The sequence below is a fragment of the Athalia rosae genome, chromosome 1 (genome assembly GCF_917208135.1).
Source record: "Athalia rosae chromosome 1, iyAthRosa1.1, whole genome shotgun sequence".
In the NCBI taxonomy this organism is placed as follows: Eukaryota; Metazoa; Arthropoda; class Insecta; order Hymenoptera; family Athaliidae; genus Athalia; species Athalia rosae.
The window spans coordinates 21,416,430-21,437,251 of record NC_064026.1 but is presented as its reverse complement, the minus strand read 5'-3'; the positions used below and the strand labels follow the sequence as shown (position 1 = coordinate 21,437,251).

At 38.8% G+C, this 20,822-nt stretch overlaps 1 protein-coding gene across 2 annotated transcripts in view; it reads right to left on the bottom strand.

Moving 5' to 3' along the window:
• Positions 1-20,822, bottom strand: part of LOC105691380 (scavenger receptor class B member 1) — a 38,916-nt gene that overhangs the window by 10,354 nt on the left and 7,740 nt on the right. For both annotated transcript variants that reach the window (XM_012409815.3, XM_012409816.3), the window contains exons 2-4: positions 17,858-18,394; positions 5,733-5,824; positions 5,121-5,281 (exon numbers count right to left, since the gene is read on the bottom strand). In XM_012409815.3, the coding sequence (XP_012265238.2) occupies positions 5,121-5,281; positions 5,733-5,824; positions 17,858-18,038 (434 nt within the window). In that variant the 5' untranslated portion in view covers positions 18,039-18,394. The remainder of the gene's footprint in view (positions 1-5,120; positions 5,282-5,732; positions 5,825-17,857; positions 18,395-20,822) is intronic.

The following is a 20,822-nucleotide window of genomic DNA, read 5'->3' as shown; positions in this document are numbered from 1 at the left end:
TGCCATTTTCTCCCCTCCAAAAGTGGAGTTTGCGAAAAATGGAGTTAATTGACCAGCGCCTGCAGAGGTACCTGGTAATTTTTGAGTCACAGTGTTTCGCGCCTTCCTACTACCTCGTTGAATTTCGTTAATTATTCAACTTTTCGATAATGTCTGTAATAACTGGCACAAGGCCGCAATGACCGAATAATCCCGGGGATTGATCGATCGTAGTGTAAAATAATTCCGATATACGATATACATAATTTTGGTTCATTCTGCCTACATAATATAACGTCTTATTTCATGTTAACGGCGTTCATTTTTTGTTTCTCCCTTTTTTGCGACACGGGAATACCAAGATGAATTCTCATCCGGCCTTACGTTTTTACGATGTGCTACGCACCGATGACAGAGTCCAATCTTTTCGTGCATCCGGTATACGGCGCAGTGGGTCTTACCGGTAAAAATTCTCCTTATAAAAATACCGGGTTGCATATTTTGCTGGTCGGCCATCGACTGCACACCTCTCATTCTATGCGAGTCCGAAAAAGAAGCTGACATAAATCGCCATCATACGGTACGCGATCGACAGTGTTCTCCGTATCGCGCGGGCATACTGCACTCTATGTAGAATAAGTGCAGCGGCAAAAACGATTAACCGGTAGGTTATAGGAAAATAATCAACTAATTAAATGGACTCGGTAGCGGCACAGGCATTTACTTCCCATGCCTTGTCTGCGGCTCAAGAACGAGTAGATATATTACTGTACTGCGCGCCAGATCACATAATAGTGAAACTGACTCAACGGCTATAACTACTCTTATATAAATACTCTGGGGAAACAGCCGGTTTCAATGTTATTATGTAAAATAACAATTTTCGTTGGTATTTATCAAATACGTTGAATTCGTCACAGAATCCTGAAAGTTCGGCTGATCATCATGCAAATCATGCGTAATCTGGATAGATTCTCATTCGAACACATTGCCAATACACATACCAGTACCGTAATGATTTTGTACGGATACGTCTTTCGAAAGTTCTTTGAGATTTTATCGATTCAATGATTAGGTATTCGCTTTGTGAGTGATCGATTAATTTTTTCTTTTTTTTTTTCCTCTCAAATCCTGTATTTGTTTATTGATTAATTTTTTTGTCGACTTCTCCTCAAACGTGAGTCGTCAAAAACGAAGCTAAAAATATCGCGATTTTACCGTTTCACTATACATATCTACTGCGGTAATAAGGAGAGAAAAAAAATTCTTCAAACGCGTGGAGGAGGGAGTTTTTTGCATTTCACTATAATCTGGATACTCATTTTCAGGAGATATAAATCCCGTTATTTTAATTTAATCGATAACACACCTATTCGTTCCACATGCGTACAAACCTAACCGATGAATTTAAAAAAAAAGTGAAGGTGTTCACGCGCAGACGAATGAACTCGAAAATGAACGTTTTCAACCGGACAAAAAATGTGGAAAAATGTAAAAGATGCGCCGTAAAATCGAGAGTGATTCGAATTAATAGTGTCATTTACGATGTGATGTAACTTCGATTTATGACCTACGTTTTTTCTTCTTATCATCGTTTCGCAGACATATACTTTGATATACGTCACACGTTTTATCTAACGTACATTTTGCAATACGGATATGCAACAGACAGACGATTATTACAACACCGTACAATTCGTGTAATACGATTGCATCGAATTTTCTTTTTTTCTTCAATTCTCTCGTTCCCGTGGCATGTAAATGTTCAGAGCCAAATGGTGCGGAAATACAAGCGAGCGCGCGTAGATAGACGCGGGTAACGTTCGCTCGACTTTTTTTTTGTAAGACTTTCGGATCGCTGGCATTCAATGTATTTAAATGTGTTCGCACGTACGTACGAATGCTTACGGGTACACTTATCATGTATGTAACGAAGAAAGTGTAATATGGCTAGTGCCAATCGGTCCAGTCAGCATCGCGTTGCACTTGCAATGAATGTAGGTACGTGAACTCGCGCGATCGAATCGTGTAGGTACCCGACTAGTAGGTAAGCTCTTCCGTGAAAGTTTTACTTTATATAGGTATTCGTGTAGGTATAATACCCGCATACCAATCGGCACAAACCAGACGAATCGAATCAGAGATAAAGATATACCGCGTGGTTCCCTGTACACCTATACGCACGTAACAAGCGTAATGGTAATCTTGACGGAGATCAACGTAAAGTTAATTATCACAACGAATATACATATATACGTACGACGCGTATGTCAGGTGATCGCGGATAATTACATCGATTACCGATCTCATATGCCGCACATTAAAACTTGGATAATGCGAATTTCTTCCGCTCAATTACATTATGTTGTACCGAGTGTTGTACACGCGTAGAATTGTAAGTGAACATTATTTAGATAATTTTAGCTACCATGCAGACAAATAATTATTATTAATATAATCTTTCGCTTAATGTGTCTCGTATGTGAATTGTATACATATAGGTGTATATTTATAAGTGTAATCCAGATTAAATCTTTTGCAATTCACGGGAATACCCAGGCTAGAATGTTCTTACAAATTGTAGGTATATGCGAAGACCTCTAAACAGGTTATTCTCATTCCAAAAGACGACGTACATTTTTATGTCTTCGTCATAACCGCGTATATGTCCCGTAGATGGTCATTTGTATATACGTATGTTTAATTCGACCTTCAACCTCGATTTTAAACGTACGAAAATTTCGCTGGATGCAGATTTGTCATAACATGTGCCAATTAAGATATTCAACTCGCTCGCGTCGGCGCAGCGCGCGGTTCTTGTAATCCGTGTTTTTCGATATACCTCTCGAAATTAATGCGACTTTGTGGGTTTTTTTTTTTTTTTTCTTTTTCGATTTGTTTTCGCATGTTATTTCAGACTTTCGATTTTATTTTCTCAACCCATACACCTATGAGGTCGGTCGAAGCAGAACGACACAGTCTTTCAACGGGACTTGTATGCGCATGTATCCGAGAATTGAAAAGTTTTGGTTTTGGGTAGGCGACGAATTGTTTGCTTCGGAAATTAGATAAAAATAAATTTCCCGACCAATCGCGACGGTGGTTTGGATCATAAATTTTGCATATCTCAAGACCCCGTCCGGCAAACTACGTGTGAAAATCGCGATTCCGCGGAATCACTCGGCGTAATAACTGTGTCAGATCCGATGAATGTAATCCAGGCGTAAGACGATCGAAAGCGTCGCGGTCGATACCGATCTGCCTTTGGATACTAACTCGCTCGTTTTACAACTGTTATTAATTTGTTTTTATCGATGTGTTAGAATTTCGCCTGCGGGTGATGTTATTCGTTGATCGTTGATTCGTATATGTGTGGTGCATCCTACGAAAGTTGACTACTCCCCGAGAGCATTTACTTTTAAAACCTTTTGAACCTGACCCAAATACCTGTTTAACGCGGTGTAAATATACATGTATATATAATTTTTCAAGTTCCGCACTGTCTACGCTCCGTGTGACTCGGTTCACTGCTGCGTATAGCACGTCACACAACGGGACCTTATACCACCGTGCCACATTCACCGATGCCCAACCTACGGGTGAAGCCGCAGATTACACACATTATCCGTATGGTTGGCTATGCGAACCTCCATGGAAAATTATGATTGGTTATCCTCTGTTCGAGCTCCTCTTACTAGCATTCACGATTCGGCTCGAGCATAGAAAACTTGAACGTACGACCCGTAAGCCTGACACTGTGTAAGGTTCACGGTATAAAGTAACAAGTACCTATGTACACGTAACTATCATGACCTGGGAAACGGGATGTTGACGTATTTTGTTACCTCAAAAGGAGGATCATCGTGGACATCTAATGGTGTAAGATTTCAGGCTTGTATACGTGCTGACGAGAGGTCAGTGGTACAGGACATATGCGTTCCACCGATCAAACACTCTAGGTACACCACGTGCGGCGAAGAGAATAGTTTTTGTTTCTCACTACTCCATTCTCGATTATAGTTACTATGTGTTTAATAGGGACAACCGTGTATGGATTTGGGCATAAGTATTGCGCCTGACCCTCATTATCGTTTTGAAGGCTAAAACCCTTCAGAAATCCCTAGATTTTTGATACCGTTTTTTCGTTTTAATTTTCATACAGATTCGTTTGAGTTTTGATTATCGGTCCATTCAACGACGTATCTGAAATTATTAGGAAATGGCGAATCATTTCGTAAAAAAAGAAGAAAACAATGAAAAATGCACTCCATTTTTTAGTGTGTACCGTTCTTTGGAAATACTCTATAAAACTAAGGTATGAATTGGCCAGGTTAATTGTAAGTTCAATTTCCCAGTTTGTTGCTCGGCGGAAGGATGTCAGGGAGATTTTTTCCTCTCCTGATTTTACTGATCGAAAGATAAGTATTTCAGAACGAGACTTGCCGGACCTTTCACGGTCCCCGAAAAAGTGGTCGGCGCGATGGAGCGAACGATTGTAACGGGACGTGCTTCGCCCGATGGGCGCGGATGGATTGAGGATACACAGGCGATTATATTAACCACGAGTCGAAAGCGCTAAATTGCATTGCATAATGAGATAAGTAGGCTATGAGGCTAACGTATTGATAATAACGGGACGTGTTTCGTTGGTACCGAGCTGACGTCAGTTGTATAAATGGTTTTCTAATGACAATCAGTGTTCAGATAGAAAAAAAGTTAAAAAAAAAAAAGGAAAAAAGCCTACCCGCATCTCGAAAGTTTTTATGACATATTTTGATATACCACATGAAGAGATCTGTACGTATACGTATAAACGTATAGAAATCGACCCGGATTCTTCGAGGAAGAACGGCTATTATTCAAGATATATCCTTAACTACAGGTATATAAGGCATGTGCTTACAACGTACCGATGTATCACAAAGTACACGATTCAATGAGCAAAAAGTGTAAAGAGGGAAACAAAACAGTAAAGACGTCCCTTGCCTCGTCACGCCATTCAGTAATAAGATTTATTTTTTAACTTTTGCGTGATTATCCCTGAACTGATATGTGTGTGGATGAAGAAAAGACGAATCGCTATCGAATTTCGGCATAAATTCTCTTAGCGTCGTATTTAAAGTCAAGCAAATTTTACTCACTTATAAACGAAGGGCCCGACCTCTTCAACTTTTGGTTTTTCTCCGAAATTTAAAAAGCCGTCGGTATTCGTGACGTTGAAGATGTAAACTTTGGTTAGACGAACTACTCCAGGTTTTTGCCAGTACTGGAATGACAGGGATCCGTTCCAAAGCCTGAGTTGCTGTAGAACATAAAAGATTCGCCATGAGTTCATCTGCTATGGGGATTTGAAATTGCTGCGAGGCAATCATTTCACAAAGCTAAAGAACGGCAATCGCGCCTTGTACAATTTCCAATGATAATTAGACGCGAGTTTTTATTTTCGTTTTTTTTCCATAAAATGGCTCCGAGGTGGATGCACAGCGGAACTCGTACCCCGTAATTTATGTTGCTCGCCGGTAAAAATCCCATGGGTCGATGCGCGTGATTTGAATAGCGATTCGCGGAAGGCAATCAAATCCCCTTTCTCAGTTGAGGTTTAAGATCGCTAGATTTCGTACTCGGGCAAATTTTCTGATCAATTTCGTACATGTACTCGGCTAACTAGCCACACGAATATTTACGAGACGTTGAAGTTTTTTTGAAATTAACTCGAAAAAATTAAAGAAACAAAGCCAAGTCCGTCCACTCACCCTCAACAGTACGTAATCCACCCATGGAATACTGCTCAGAATTATTCCGATGGCCAGGGCGAAGAGTCCGAAGAGTATGACGGCGAGCCTACCTGTAAGCGGTGAAAAGAAAAGGATTTAAAAATCGAGAAGATCAAGGCCTCGTTGCTATTTTGCTATGTTTTCAACGTGAGCATAATAAGCGATATCAACGAATATTGTGATGATCGCGCTAGGCAATCAATCGTGAACTAATTGTTACGATAAAAATTATCGTGGAATTTTATTGAGTTGCAAGAACTCATAAAATTAGACTCATCGTTATGCGGCGCACAATCGTGGGGCATGTATTTTATATTCAATACGTAGCGTCGTTTCTGTGTCTGTAATTGCCGCGGATACATCAGTCGGCGATGTTTTGATCGCGAAACTAGTTACTCTAAAAAGATCATCGCAAGCCACAATGCGTGGCGTTTTTCAATCTCCATTCTCGATGATGACCGTCGTTATTCGCACAGTTCATACAAGCTCTGTACGGGTAGATGAAAGGCAAGGAGAAAAAATTGAACCGTGATCCAAATGACACTGACGGAAAGACAACATATCATTGAGATCAGCATGCATACCTATACTTATTTAATCGTGACAACGACGTAACGTCAGCGGTTAAATTATATCCTTCAATGTTATTTTTTTTTTTTCTACGATAAATATTTACAGTCGATGTGTTTGAACCTTTGATCTCGAATAAAATTTTACAATTGCGTATATGTAAGAAAATTCGGAATTATCGGTTATTAAAATCACCGAGGAGCTGTACGGTTAGAGTTTTTTTTTTTTTTTTTCGCGGGAGATTTCATCAGTTGCGTATACACGCAATGTATATTTTAAACATGTCCGGGACTTTTTTGTTTCGTTTTTCATATCGTAATTGGCCGATCCTCCGGATCTGTAGAAGCGATATATTACGACGGGATAAAAAATGGATGGCTCGAAAAATAAGTAGTCAACCAAAATTGATAGAGTATTAATTTTACAATTAAATTATTGCGCGAAAAGAATTGATGATATTTCGCACGGTGATGCCAGATAGAAAAAAAAAGCTAAAAAGTAACAGATATATTCTGATGGGTAGCCAATCAAACTCAATGGAAGTTACGGAATAATAGAACTAAAGTTAGAATGATTATACATTAATTGCGTTTTTTTAATTAATAAAATTCGTTTACCTTGATTCTGACTGACGAACAATAAGGAAGAACCTTTTTATCGATTTACCACTAGGTACTTCTCTATACTCTGAAATCCTTCATCTTTGATCAGACGGATCATCGCAAGAATATCTTAGAACTCATTGATCATTATGCCGAAATATATTGGCTGTGGTTTGAATTATTAATACGCTGCTCCATAACTTCAAATCTTTGCTCATCTCTTACACAGGTTTCCATCTACATATGTAGATGACCATGAAAAAGATGAAGAGCTAATGAATGAGCAAGGACGTTCGGATCATTTCACAATTTACATTGGATATCGAGTATCGATAGATCCCGACACTATATAATTACACACTTAGTCGTGCGAGTCAAATAAAATTGAAGAAGAATTGTAAAGGAATGAAACAAAAAAAAAAAATAAAGAAAGAAGAAGAAATTGATAAAAAGTGATTGTTCTTTTCATTTAAAAACAAAGACAGCATTCATCGATTCGTGAACTCTAATGCGGACAACGTGAATTCGCTGCCGTTACGTGCAGCATTTACTTTAAAAAACTGCATTGCACAGTATAACCGTCTGAAGTAAATTTGCAAAATGCGTGCAACTAATATGAAACAAACTGGACGACGATATTACAGAACATTGTAAAAAAGCACGCAACAAACTCAGTCCTCGACTAGCCAATTATCTACCACATTTCACGTAAGGAAACATTTGCAACTTTTGTTCATTTACGAAATGTACAATGGAATACAAATGGTATTCACGTTTTGTACACATGTGATTTCTCACAATTTCGAAATGGCATTATTTACCAGGATTCTAACGTCTGTACGGCTAACCACAGTTGTGTATAAAAATCCTCCATATCATGATAAAATATTACGACTGTAATCGAATCTCCCGAAAAATTCACCGCTCTCTCAAACTAAAAATTTCCGAAATTCAGATGACAGTAGTTGTTGAAAAAGTACGCTTTTTGTTCCAGTAAAAAAACTGAAGCGAATACACCTGTTCGCATATAACGTGAGCGTCTTGTCCAGCAGATTTGCCGAGGCTCTGCATCGAAGAAATTTTTTCGCAAACTCGCATTCCGCCCGATGGTTGTCGATCGAAGGCCACGGAGGCACGTATACTGGTTCATTATTTCTGTTCACTGATGTTTGTTACAAAAATTTTTTTTTTCTTCCTCGCTGCTTTTCAGCTTGGCAGTTGAATGTATCCTTCGCGTACGAGCATAACGCTGGAAATACCCAACTACAGATTAATGCCTTGATTTTTACGTCGCACGGACAATTACTGATATAAGCACTCGCGCGTGTACACGTACGTGTATATGTATACATGTAACATGCACATGTCCGCTTTTCATTCCACAGTTTTTTTTTAATCGTTTTTAAATTTTTTTCTTCGTCAAGGACTATTTCAAGTACGGTCTCCGTGGTTAAGGGCCTTTTAATGTGCCGGGGGTTTCGCAGAAAGATATACTATTAATTGCGATGCAGAGTAATGGATGGTTAAAACCCCGCGACTTTCGTAGCTCACAAGCTCAGATTATCTTATACATTCGACTGGAAAAAAAAATGTCCGTTCGTGAAACGGACGGAATTCATGAGACGACCGACGGTGGACGTGCTTGCGGACGATGTCGATGTCTCGTTTATTATAAATAGGATTCGGGAATGGCTTCAATTACTTAGAGATCATTTTCTGTACTCGCCCCGTTTTCCTTGAGTCTGGCCGTTCAACCGTTGATCGCAAGACTTTCATCCCTGCAACGCACCCATACGTGTCGGTAGGACTCGATTACCTTTACAATCTCCTTTTTTGTCATTTTTTTTTTTTTTTTTTTTTTTCTCAATCATTTTGCAGGAAAGTTACAGTATCTACTTCACGAGTCTCGAGTTTTTGCATCGACTATATAATGTATGTCAACATTGAACGAACGAAGAGCAACTCTTTTCATGCCAACTCATCGCTCGATTTCACACAGAACGTAAGAGTATGTAGAATTGAGTAATTGGCGTGGAAAAAATTTTTTACGTCGGGATTGCATTCCATAATTCCATCATTCTTCCGTTTCGAACATTGCGTGTGTCCAGGCGAGTAATATGCCGCGGGACTTGATCTCTGGCTAAATTTCCAAACTGATCTTAGTTGTGTATATTTCATTGCGGTATTTATAAGTATATATAGGAACTATGTGATAAATATTATGTAGTCGTCGCAAGATCCCGGAGTTTCGAACATTGCCAAAGGGATGCACGTACTAATTACTGTGTTCATACACATACTGTATAGTCGCAAATTGACGCCCGTTGAAAGTGAAAGTATGAGCAAAGTTTTTAGTTGGTTTATACATAAGAATTATATATTATATAGGTATATACGTACGCAGAGGCATAAAGTACGAATTGTATTAACGATCATGCGCGCGTTTTAATAGAGTCGTATAAATTACGCGATAGTCTTAATTACCGCGGGCGATTGTATTTCAATTTAATCAAACTCGGGTCCCTGCCGGAAGATAATTTTGTTCTTGGGCTGTTTTTCGCCAAACACGATAATCGACGTGCAGTCGTCTACGCGTGTACATTTCCATACCGACCGAAAGGTGCAACGGTCAGATTTCGTCCAAGGCTGTATTTATAGCGGTGCAATCAACCCGACTCTGAAATCTCAACGTCGACTCGTCGGGTCCATGGAGATGGATCATTCTTAAACACCAGTTTCAGCAAACGTGCGGCGAGCTACCAGTGAAATTCTTTACTATCTCGGTCACATGCGCACCGCTTTCAATCCTGCTTACTTCGGCCTTCACCCTAGGTTTTTTCGCCCATTCTCCAACCGTTTCGTGAAAGTGATTCGCAGTTTGTTCGTGTCACTGGATTATCCATTTTTTTTTTCCCACAATCATCCTGAGAAAGTGAATTTCTTTGTATTGGAAATGTTTCACAGAAATCGAAAGCATCATTTCACAAAAACTGCGAACCGCTATTCAAAAGCGGTCAGAGCATCTCCAATGGCCTTCTGTAGGAGGATATTCTTTCGTCGCTATGTAAGAAATGCCTTTTGTGGATCGATGACAGCAGAGACTCGTTCCATAATACATTTCAGCTCTTTGAACCCGTCAGCCTCACGAATTAGTTGTGTCCTAGGTAATGGTAAAATTCCTTTTTTGTTCGTACAGGGCCACAATCATCAATCATCCTTTGGTGAAGACGTCTCGCCTACGTAGTTCATCGACTCTGCGAGGATTCAATGTCAATACGATTCAGGTTGAAAATTTGCATTTGTTATCGATGAAAAGCTGGAACGTTCGTAATTTGTGGGGCAGTAACATCTTTTTTTAAATTTCTTCCTGTCCCAATGGTTCGAACACACGGAAGCTGTATTCCGCTTCTTTGTGTATCAACTGCAATGTCGTGAATACAAACTGGTTTAGTTTGAGGTTTTTTCAACGATGTGACTCCTCTCTTCTCTTATGATATTTTAACGGTTACATAATTAACTCCTGTGTAAAAACACGAAAGACATCCCGTTCGCCTATTGTACATATCCGTGCAGATTGTGAATTAAAATTGCCTCGAAGCGGTATTTGCACCTGAAGGTACACCATATCAATGAGATTGTTGAATCAGAGCAGTGTTTTGTTCGATATCGTTACGTCAGGTGAATAACTGCGACTTCATTGATCTCTGCGCAGGTTCAATATCGTCTAGTTTTTCCACAATAATTGTAGCATTATTCTTGAATAACACTTTTACTATTCGTACTTGGAATTTACAGGGACGTAATGACGTTCGCGTTACCGCTGCACACGCACCGGGATTCCTTGTTTTTACGGCGATCGGGTAACAAAACGAACGATATCAAGTTGACATTAGAACTTAGCGATCTATATGGACGTATGGTTGAACTGAGATGGACCGCTGAGATTATGTGATGAATCTATTACGTTACGAGTTACACAAGGAATGTCTTCCGTAGATCTTGACTCGTCAAGTTTTCTTGTACATACGTGGAAACCGCATAACCAGACATATTTGGATAGTTATATCAATAGCCGGCTGTGACGTACGCGCATAAGTTGAACATTGAAAGTGAACATGCAGGTAAGCAAAAAATCGTTTAAATTGTCATCGTGGGTGATGCAAGAACCAGGATCACAACGACGAGTTTTCGGATACCGGCCGTCGCACATATACGAAAGTGTAAGATGAATTGAATCAAAGTTGAGAAAAAAAAAAAAACCAGAAAAACTGAAACGTTTATGTGGAGTGTTTTTTCGTGGGTATAAATATCGGTCGTACCATTGCGTCATGTTTTTTTTTTGGCGAAATAAGTCGACGAGCATTCACCTGCTTACACATGCCAATACGTACGTATGTATTGGCAAAATTCGTTAAAAAAAACTGGACCTTATGTAATAGTTGTAGAAGTAATTTTCTCTAGCCAAAGTCGTTCATTGAGCCGCGGTGTCAATTTTTTTTCTCGACGCACACTTTTATCATGGAATATTTATCTTTATCCAGTGCATTGTATCGGGTGTACTGCTTGGTGAAAAAATAATTTTCGAAATCGCAGTTATTTTATTTTTCAATGATACAATTCAAGAATAGAAACGAGATGGAAAGTTATGATTGATATTGTGAGGTAAAAGTAATTGATGAATAAAATAATCTGCATATAATTATCAACGCAATCGCACGCATGAAAAAAGTTAGCATTTTTCGATGTGACCCAATTCGACCGGACACAACCTTGATCAGCTGGCTTTTAGGCTTGTCTAGGCCAGTTTCATGTTGCAATCCTCCACAACGTACTCTTTTAATTACTCGTATTAGATCGGAAATTCTTTCTCTGAGCAATGAACATTGGGAATAGCCGAACAAGTAAGCTTCGACTCGACCCGATTTCATTGGCAACATGTATTTCAGACCTAACTACTTAATACTTCGACAAGCACACCTGCCTAGTTTCCAGAAAAATCATATACATTAATCAACCAATCGCTAGAAAATTAAAAATTCCCATTGTACTTTGTATCACAGTAAATCGGACAGTCTTACGATTTATCTTTTTTGATGCGATGATGGTTTTCCGTTGTGGAGTCTGTTTAGTAGAAAATATACTGACGACGAGGTGGAGTTTGGCAGGGGAGACCATGTGATAAATTATTAGGTGTGAATAGTCAGATCTCATGTTAGACTGTTATATTAGAATGTGAATCCAGTTCTGGTGTGTCCAGGTATCGTTAGTGGGTCAGTCAGCAGCCCCGCCGCGCCAGTTCTTCTCGCGTTCTACTTGTTCAAGTTGAATTGAACCAGCTACTGAACGATCGGTTTTTAATGAAGGCAATTCAACGTCACCTAGGGTCCAGAACTACCATCTTCGAACGTCACTTACGCTGCGTAACGACGAGTTACGAGGAGCTCTTTCGTTTTATGATCTCGATACTTGATTCTATAACGGATCCCTCCTGCAAGGTGGGGGGTATGAAGAATCGATCGGTTCGATTTACGATTTGAAAAACTTATTAGTCTCATAGAGGGTAATCAATCGACTGCTGAGGTTGTATCGCGAACAGAGTCATAAAAATGGTGAGGTAAAAAAAAAAAAAAAGAAAAGAATTGAATGAATTCAATAAATATCGTATACGTAGGTATCATACATCTATATCAGTTGCGAAATTTTGCAAGTGAATATATAATCTCACAACGGCGAACGAAGCCCGCAGGTACCTCGGCCAAATACTATTTTGGATAACCACACAGAGATCAGTGGCCAGCCAATGTCTGGCTAACCTTCTTTCAGCATCTCGGGGAATGCTGCGAGTGAAAGTGATCTTAAAATTGCGTTACGCGTGAACGTTGATCGGCCGGCTTCTCGCCAGGTTCGCGCGACTGTCTGAGTAACTTTTCTATAATATTATTATTCTCGAGTTTATAAAACGTATACGCGCATACAACGACAACCGCAGGTGGTCAGGTGAGGTTTCGTAATAATTCTTGAGAAGATAGGCGGCACAATTCCTTAAATATATTCATTTAATAATATCGTAAAAGAAATTTTTACGTTCACCGTTCTCGTTTCATTGAAATGGGTCGAAATATTCGCCGTGAGAACGACGGGCGATCTTGTTGGAATAACGAACGGATCTATTCAAGCATGGAATTCGGACCATTGTCGTCCTGCGGATGTCCAAAGAATTGATCGGTAGAAATAATTCGGCTATCAATTAGCATTCGACCATTTTCTCCTAACGAATTCAGAATACGTTAAGACTATTGAAACAAGTCCAAGGGCATACGAATGCTGTTGCAGGGAAAAATTTCGATTTCTCAATTTTGAATTATTGCCCATCGAAAACCAACTCTACAGGGTCGCGAAGTCGTTGCTCGTTGCTTCATAGGTCAACAATTTCTTAAGCAGACTTCAATCCACTGAATAATCTTTAACGCACGTAAAGAAAAAAAAAAACGAAGTTATTTGTTTGAACTCACTGGTCTTGAATAAGATGAGAAAATAATGACCAGGTGTATATGGTATAAGCACCATAGATATGGTAGCACTAACGTGTTCATCAATATTACTATAGCTTCTGCAAAAAGTTACCGTCAGATTGTAGTAATCCGTTGGTGTTTGAATTATAACTTCAACCTTAATAATCACAATATTCAATTTAAGCTCTAACAACCGCGATTATAGCAATTGACATAACCGTTACTATCAATTGTTGCATTAACAGCTCATTAATCATCGCGGTTCGAGACGTCCGATTGTCGAGGCTACACAGGAATCCCGTAAAATGCCCATTCATCGCGAATATTTCAATTTCAATGACCTTTTGCAAGAAGGTACAATTTGAGGGGGCCTTAGTCCAAAGTCGTTATGATAACCTTTGTAACAAAGCTCAATTCCGATTCCTTCATTTTATTGTAAAACCGCAAACCATCCTAGCATAATTCAGCAAATAAATCAGCCGGATTCGCTACTACTTGAGGTCTAAAAACCTGGCAAACATCGCGAATAATCTATCTCCCACATATTTCACCGCTTCTGTTCACCAAGTAAGCCAAGCACTCGCATCGATATTCGTTTGTCTTCGGAAGTTCGTACCTACATCGTATCGGTTCTAAAATGAAAGTTAATCAGATCGTTTGCCTTTGCCTAATTTTGTTCCGAATCCCGATCATAGAATACACCGAACCGGAAGAGACGTTATTCGAACGTGACGGTTGTGACAATGGTACCAACATTGATAGTGATTGATCTGAACTACGGGACCTTACCTGAGGCGAGTAATATTGCTGGTACAAGACAATGATGATTTCCGCGAATTCGACCACCGATTGGGCGCCCGAGTTTGCTTTCTTTTCTGCTGCATATTGCAGAGAAGAGAAGTCCCTGTATAATAATTTGGGGCAAGAAACTCGTCCGATCGCTGCGTACAGATGTTGTTCTTTTTTTTTCTTTTTTCTTCGACGTATAAGTACAATCTCTTCTGCGGCTTGTATGATCGGGTACTCTTATTCAGAATAACGGTCATCACGGCCTGCAGGCGTTAAAAATAATCGCGATGCGTAGTATGGCCAAAGAGTGAAGGTACACAGCCGACAGGTAAGGATTCCAAAGCGAAAGGTTCGGGATCATTCTCTAGGGAAATCATCGTGGTTCATCATCACCTTTGTATATTTCTTTTCTTTTCTTCTTTTTTTTTTCGAACTACCGTACATGCACGTTTTTTTGTAGACACATGCTAATAGAGTTAACTGCGTGAATACGCACCCGCTTGGTATTGGACGTTTAAACAAAGAAAGGGTCAAGATGGGACAGTGAACCTTGTGTGGAATTCGAGTATGAATCGTTAATTATTTAACGCTATCGATTGGGATCACTTCGAATCAATGTACCGCACACTGGTCGACTAGTTTCTTGATCTCCGTTTAGGTTTGACTTTTAAAAATATCCGAAGTGTGAAAGGAGTTGGCTATACATGTTCGTTTACCAGAGAGACGAAGTTGCAACATTTGTCAGTCAATTTTTCGAAGGTCAAATATTGTAATATTGACTATTTCGACGTCGCGTCGTTGAACGGTGGCAAATTAAATATTGGTATGCCCTAACGTTGCTGATTTATTACCCTCGAAAAACAAAAATTATTGCCCACACTGCGAGGCCGTGACATTTTCCATACGTTGTAAACCAAGATTCAAAACCGAGGGGTCAGTCGATATTATTACAAGAACTTGAAAATTTATTTAACAAAAGTGGTGTAAGATTGTAGAGCTTTCTCTCGATCAACCAAATATATTTGTAGCCCGGCCCCGTGAATACCACACATGATTATACCTTCAACATCTTTCATCAACAGACACATATATATACATATATATACACACGTTGAACATATTGAATATTCTCCGCAATTTTACACAGCTTTGAATCTAGAGTCCGATTTTTCGTCCATCCATTTGAGAAATCCTGAAGGGTTCGACCATCCGTTATCCACATACATCCGTCATATATAAAGTACCCTTGAAAAAATTGTTTCTTGGCCAATATTGGTATCAATATCATCATTTGCGCTAACAATTTATTACTCGCGTGCTTTGATTTGGTGCCTGCAGTTGATTATTACATATTTTTCAAAACTTCTAACTGAATAGGCTTTATTTTATTAAGTAGTTTGGTATCATAATTACCGCCGGCGGTTACACATCTACGTAAGCATTTTTTTCACTCCAATAAATCTGATGGCTGTATGAATAATGACCACCAAAAACGGGGCGGTATATATAATAATTGTAATTTCTCACTGTACAGGTTACAAGTGCTGTCCATACGTACGATAACATTTCTTGCTTCTCTTTTTTACGAATCGGCAAATTAATTTCATTGACTATACAGTCCGTCATGATAATGAATAATTACAAATGCATGATATATCCTGTTGACATTTTTACATAACTCTGAAAATCGAACGTTCTTGGTATATCTAGAACGGCTGTAATTGACACACCTATATATATATATACATGCATCTAATCACCGCCTTCGGAGTAAATTTCCGTACCTACATATCCATTTACATGTCATAACCTTCCATAATCGCGTATATATGTAAAGCAAAAAGTTGGCGTATTTTTGCTTCGCTACCTGATGTTATGATACACCTGTTCACGTCACGACGGTGGTCGCATTTATCCGTCGCCGCACTCCGCAACGGAAAACGATCGCTTGAGAGATTGTTCGTTTAGAATATCATTGCTATTGTTATTATCCATTTTTTGTTTTGTCATTTTCGAAACATGAATATATGTGTGAACGCAATCTCATGCAATCTGTATCCCAGATGGGTGAGAGGGTGGAGGGGGATTTATCGACGCACGATATGAAGCAAAGGTCGCATCTCTGCAATGCAAATAAATTTACAAACTCAAATATGCAGACGTACAGGCATCGGGATTAGAAGTGCGATTGGCAAAGAAAATTGCTGCAAGGAACGAAAGACTGGTAATGGCATCATTCACCTGCATTACGCCTCGGGAAATTACACAGCCGCGGTATGGATGCATGTAATCATATTATATTGTACAGAAATTTATCTAAGAAACGAGGTAATGCTACCGATTTACAAGTGTATCGATAAAGTTAATCGACGGCGGATGTTTAGGAAATAACTTTTTTGACGTCGTATGATGCTTGAACCGAGGTTTTGACTTTTACAGCAGTCATGGATGACTCATGATAGTTTGCATAGAACATTTTTATTAGTATGGTTTTTTTTTTTTTTTTTTTTTTTGCAAATTTTGTGATTCTTTTACGTAAGGACAATTTAGAGTAATGTTAAAAGAATTCTCCGGTGACTCGGGTCGAAAAGCGTAAACTTTTTACAACATTGTTGGTATATGTATGTACATCATGTATATAGAATACCGGAAGTCGTACTTGCGGACTGGTTTGTCAGCTTTCACGGCCACAATGAAGATGGCATTTTGATATTATAGTTAGTCGTCAACGTCGTATGAATTCTGAACGTGATCCACCGTAAGAGAGCGGAAAAAATGAATCCATGTACATATGCATTACTGGTTTTTATCCAATTATATTCGCCGTATTTTTCCGGCCGCTCGCGTAATCCGTGAAATTGTATACGTTCCAAATTCCTATGCACGCACACGCGAGAGTATGGTCGTATAAGTCGCATTCGAAGATAATTAAGATCAACGAATGATGTAACACGTTAATGCCCGACCTTATTACGTTAAAATATTCAATTGATAATGAACACGTCTAACCCGTACCGATTGAGTTTAAAAAACGGATAAATCAACTGTCCTCAAATTATCTCGATATGATTCATTGAATTTTACCAAAATATCGTAAAAATAACAACTAAATATATAAAAAATGTCGATACAACCAACACTTAATTATTTCCATACGAACTCTCATTTGATCTCATAATAAAATTTCTGAACAAATTTTTCATCGATCACACCGATTCTCATAAACTCTGTGATACAGGATAATTTTGTGCGCCGATTATCTTGCGGATTTGAGATCCGAACGCGTTGTTAATTATAGCTTAGATGTACAATGCGGTTATGTAATTTTAATAATGTGTTATACCATTCAAAAGTTGGTTCAGTGGTTATTAACTTTTTGAAGAAAAGCAGTCGTGCGACTGTGCTTTCATTTTTCTTTATTTTCTCTGTTTTACAACAAATTAACTGGCGAAGTAGTCATCAGCTTCTTAAAACTGATGTATCGCAAATATCTGTAGAGAATTTTCTTTACGAACTACGTAGTTCGACACGAATGAAATCGGTATTGGATTAGCTACCATGATTTCGGCAGGCTTGGTGATATTGTTAATGCGATATAAATATTCGTTATTATTGATCTTGAACAACTCACTGTGCTTCACCTTGCCCTTTCTGGAAAGAAGCAGACTCAGAGGTGTCGGACCCTTTTCCGCGTAAATTTCCTTGATCCCGCTAGGTTTAATTCCGAAAAGGGCATTTTTTCCAACTTTCATATACTGCTTGCCCATCTTCTTCGGGGATCCACTCCCGAACAACGCGGTGATGAACTTCATTCTGACGAGTTAATTTTCAACGATCGTTCACCTATTTCAATTAAAGTCCAACTCGTTTTCCCGCCCACCCACCTGATATTTTCACTTCACTTTTTTATTGAGTTTTGATTATTTTATAATACCAGGTCCGATTGTCTGCGGGGTATTTTGTGTTACTGGCCACTTTATACCTATCTTTTATGTTGATGAAGATCCCCTAATTTTTTTATTTTGTTATATCGATGAATGTAAAATTTTTCCAAATATTTCACCAGACGTTGTCACAACGGCTCGTTCTTTTGGAAATTCGAAGTCCTTGCATTAGTACGTACAGTTCGTTTTCGATAGTCATCAACCAACTCCGCATGTTGTCCTATCTGAAACATTAAAAAAAGGAACATCTTTCGTTAGAAAGTGGTCGATACTGCGGTAGCTGAAAGTTGAAAATTTTAAATAATAGACAAAGCTACGATAGTCGCGTCGCGCTTGATAGGCATCATTTTTGCAAGAGGAAATCGACTTTTCCTCTGTCAAAATAATAAACGTAAGGCTCGTTGGTAATTGGTTAATATCCACAGTTGAAACAGCTTTTTCTTCGACGAAAAAAAGTGTTGGGTGTAATTTTGAGAACAATTGTCAAGCGAGGGATAAGATTTCAGGTGCCTACTGCATAATATATTGTAAAATTGTTATATTGTACATGTGTAAACGAGATAACCTTATACTTCTCACTTTTAACTCGTATACTATATTTTGCAATTACCAAGCTACTTAATAGACGGTAGACTCTTAATGGTAGCCAATCGTACTTCTTACTCTTGAACGTTTCGACATTGCCTTATGGTGTTCATGTAGCTCGAGTGAAGAGTAGTATAATGATGAAACGTGCGTTACTCACGTTGCCGCAAATCTGATAAATTAGAGATACTGTAACGCTCGTAAAACAAGGAAATTATCATGAACAACGGGGATTTTGAATTAACGCCAAAACAACCGCGCCGGATTTTCGTTAAATTCGATAATATATTGTTAAAACAAATTCGTTGATAATTCAGATTTGGACCCTAAAACGCGAAGGTGTGATCATATAGTATCACGATTTTAAAATCTAGGTGTATTACATATATGCCCACATCGATGAAATCAGCTTGACCAGTCAAGGCCGTTCTGGTTGCTCACTATAATTATACTTTTGATTTTGAAAGTTTATACCGAGTTTGTACGGTCTTTCGCGAATAAAATGTAAGTCGCAATTGTCCGTCTAACCCACGCGATGCTCTTGAGCTTTCACGCGTCTAGTTTTTTTTTTTTTTTATTGCAATCGACTTCCGGCGCAGTCTGCTCATTGCCATTACTTAAAACTCACGATTAATTACGGTCGCTGCCCCTACGACTTCTCTTTCATTGCCGATTTCTCCGTAAAAAAAAACAAAAAAAGGTCGTACCAGAGGAAAATGTCTAGGGTCTAGCAAAAATTTGACTACACTATGGTATAACGATAAATGATCTCGCAGCGTTACAACGTGACATGAAACCCGCCGAGTTACCGTATCACAAGAGAACGCGCGCGCGACTCACGTGTTGGTCTAGTCACTTTCAATTATTGCATTGCAGTTTGCAAAACCATATGAATTAAGGGAGAGACCCGTTTGGTTGCTCAAGACCTTTAACAACTCGTTAACGGTCATGCACGACGTCGATCCTGATGCAGCACGTATAAGAGTACTACGATATCATTATGCCTATATCCAGCCGCTCGGTATTCGTGCTTCCACAATCCCGCAGCAGTTTGGTATAAGGTGTAAGTGTAACAGTGTCAGTGATTGTAGTTTCGCCGGTCAAGTTACAACCAACTCCATCGTACGTGTACGGTATCAATGGTGGTCCAATGTCCACTCTGAAGCAATGCCGTGCGTACGTCTAACATGAAACTATTGCAAGGACGCCTTTCAGCATTCGAGATCAACGGGTTTCGAGACTGTCAGGTTGTCCTTCCGTCACCTGTCCAAGTGCACAAGATAATAAATATCAAAGTATCGCCATTTTCAACTTTCAAATCAAGTCTCATCATCGAATCTTCGTAGTCATTATACATGCACGTATACATATATAAACACAGCTGATCATCGCCTAGGTGAAAATAAGCTAACTGTAGCTATTTTAGATTCCAGTTTTTTTTTCCCTCCGTTCGAAGATTATGTATGTTAATTTTGGTTTACGGTGATTAGATGAACGGTTAGTAAAAGTCTAGACTACAAAGTTTGTGGTCGGCGTCAATTCGTACTAGTATTACGGTCAAGTTGTTTTTTTTTTGTTATTCTAATCTTACAAAAAAAAAAAAAAGCTATATTAGCTAGATATCATTTACTCGATCAATGACACACATGGAAAGAATTTAATCATCAATTACTCTCCGTTACGAACTATTTATTCGAAAATGTCGAATTTTCATTGCACAGATTTCTAACTGCAGCGATCAACGTAATGATCATTATAATTGACGCAAAGTAATGTTAAAAATAACTAATGTATATGTATACAGGTAAAGCTGGTCATTGATTGATGTGGAATAGTATTTAAAGCGATAATTTATTTTGATCAGATATTCATTGGACGTGGATGTTATTTAAGCGAGAGGTTGTTGGATCCTACCGATATCCCAGACTCAAAAAAACCCCAGGTGCTAAATTCGTCTGTTTAATGTAGCAATGAATGAAAGTGTTGGATAGAACGAGAGTGAACATTTCTTAAAAGTAAAAGAGAAAAAAAAAAACAAAAAAATCGAAAGCAGAAAAAAAGAGAGGC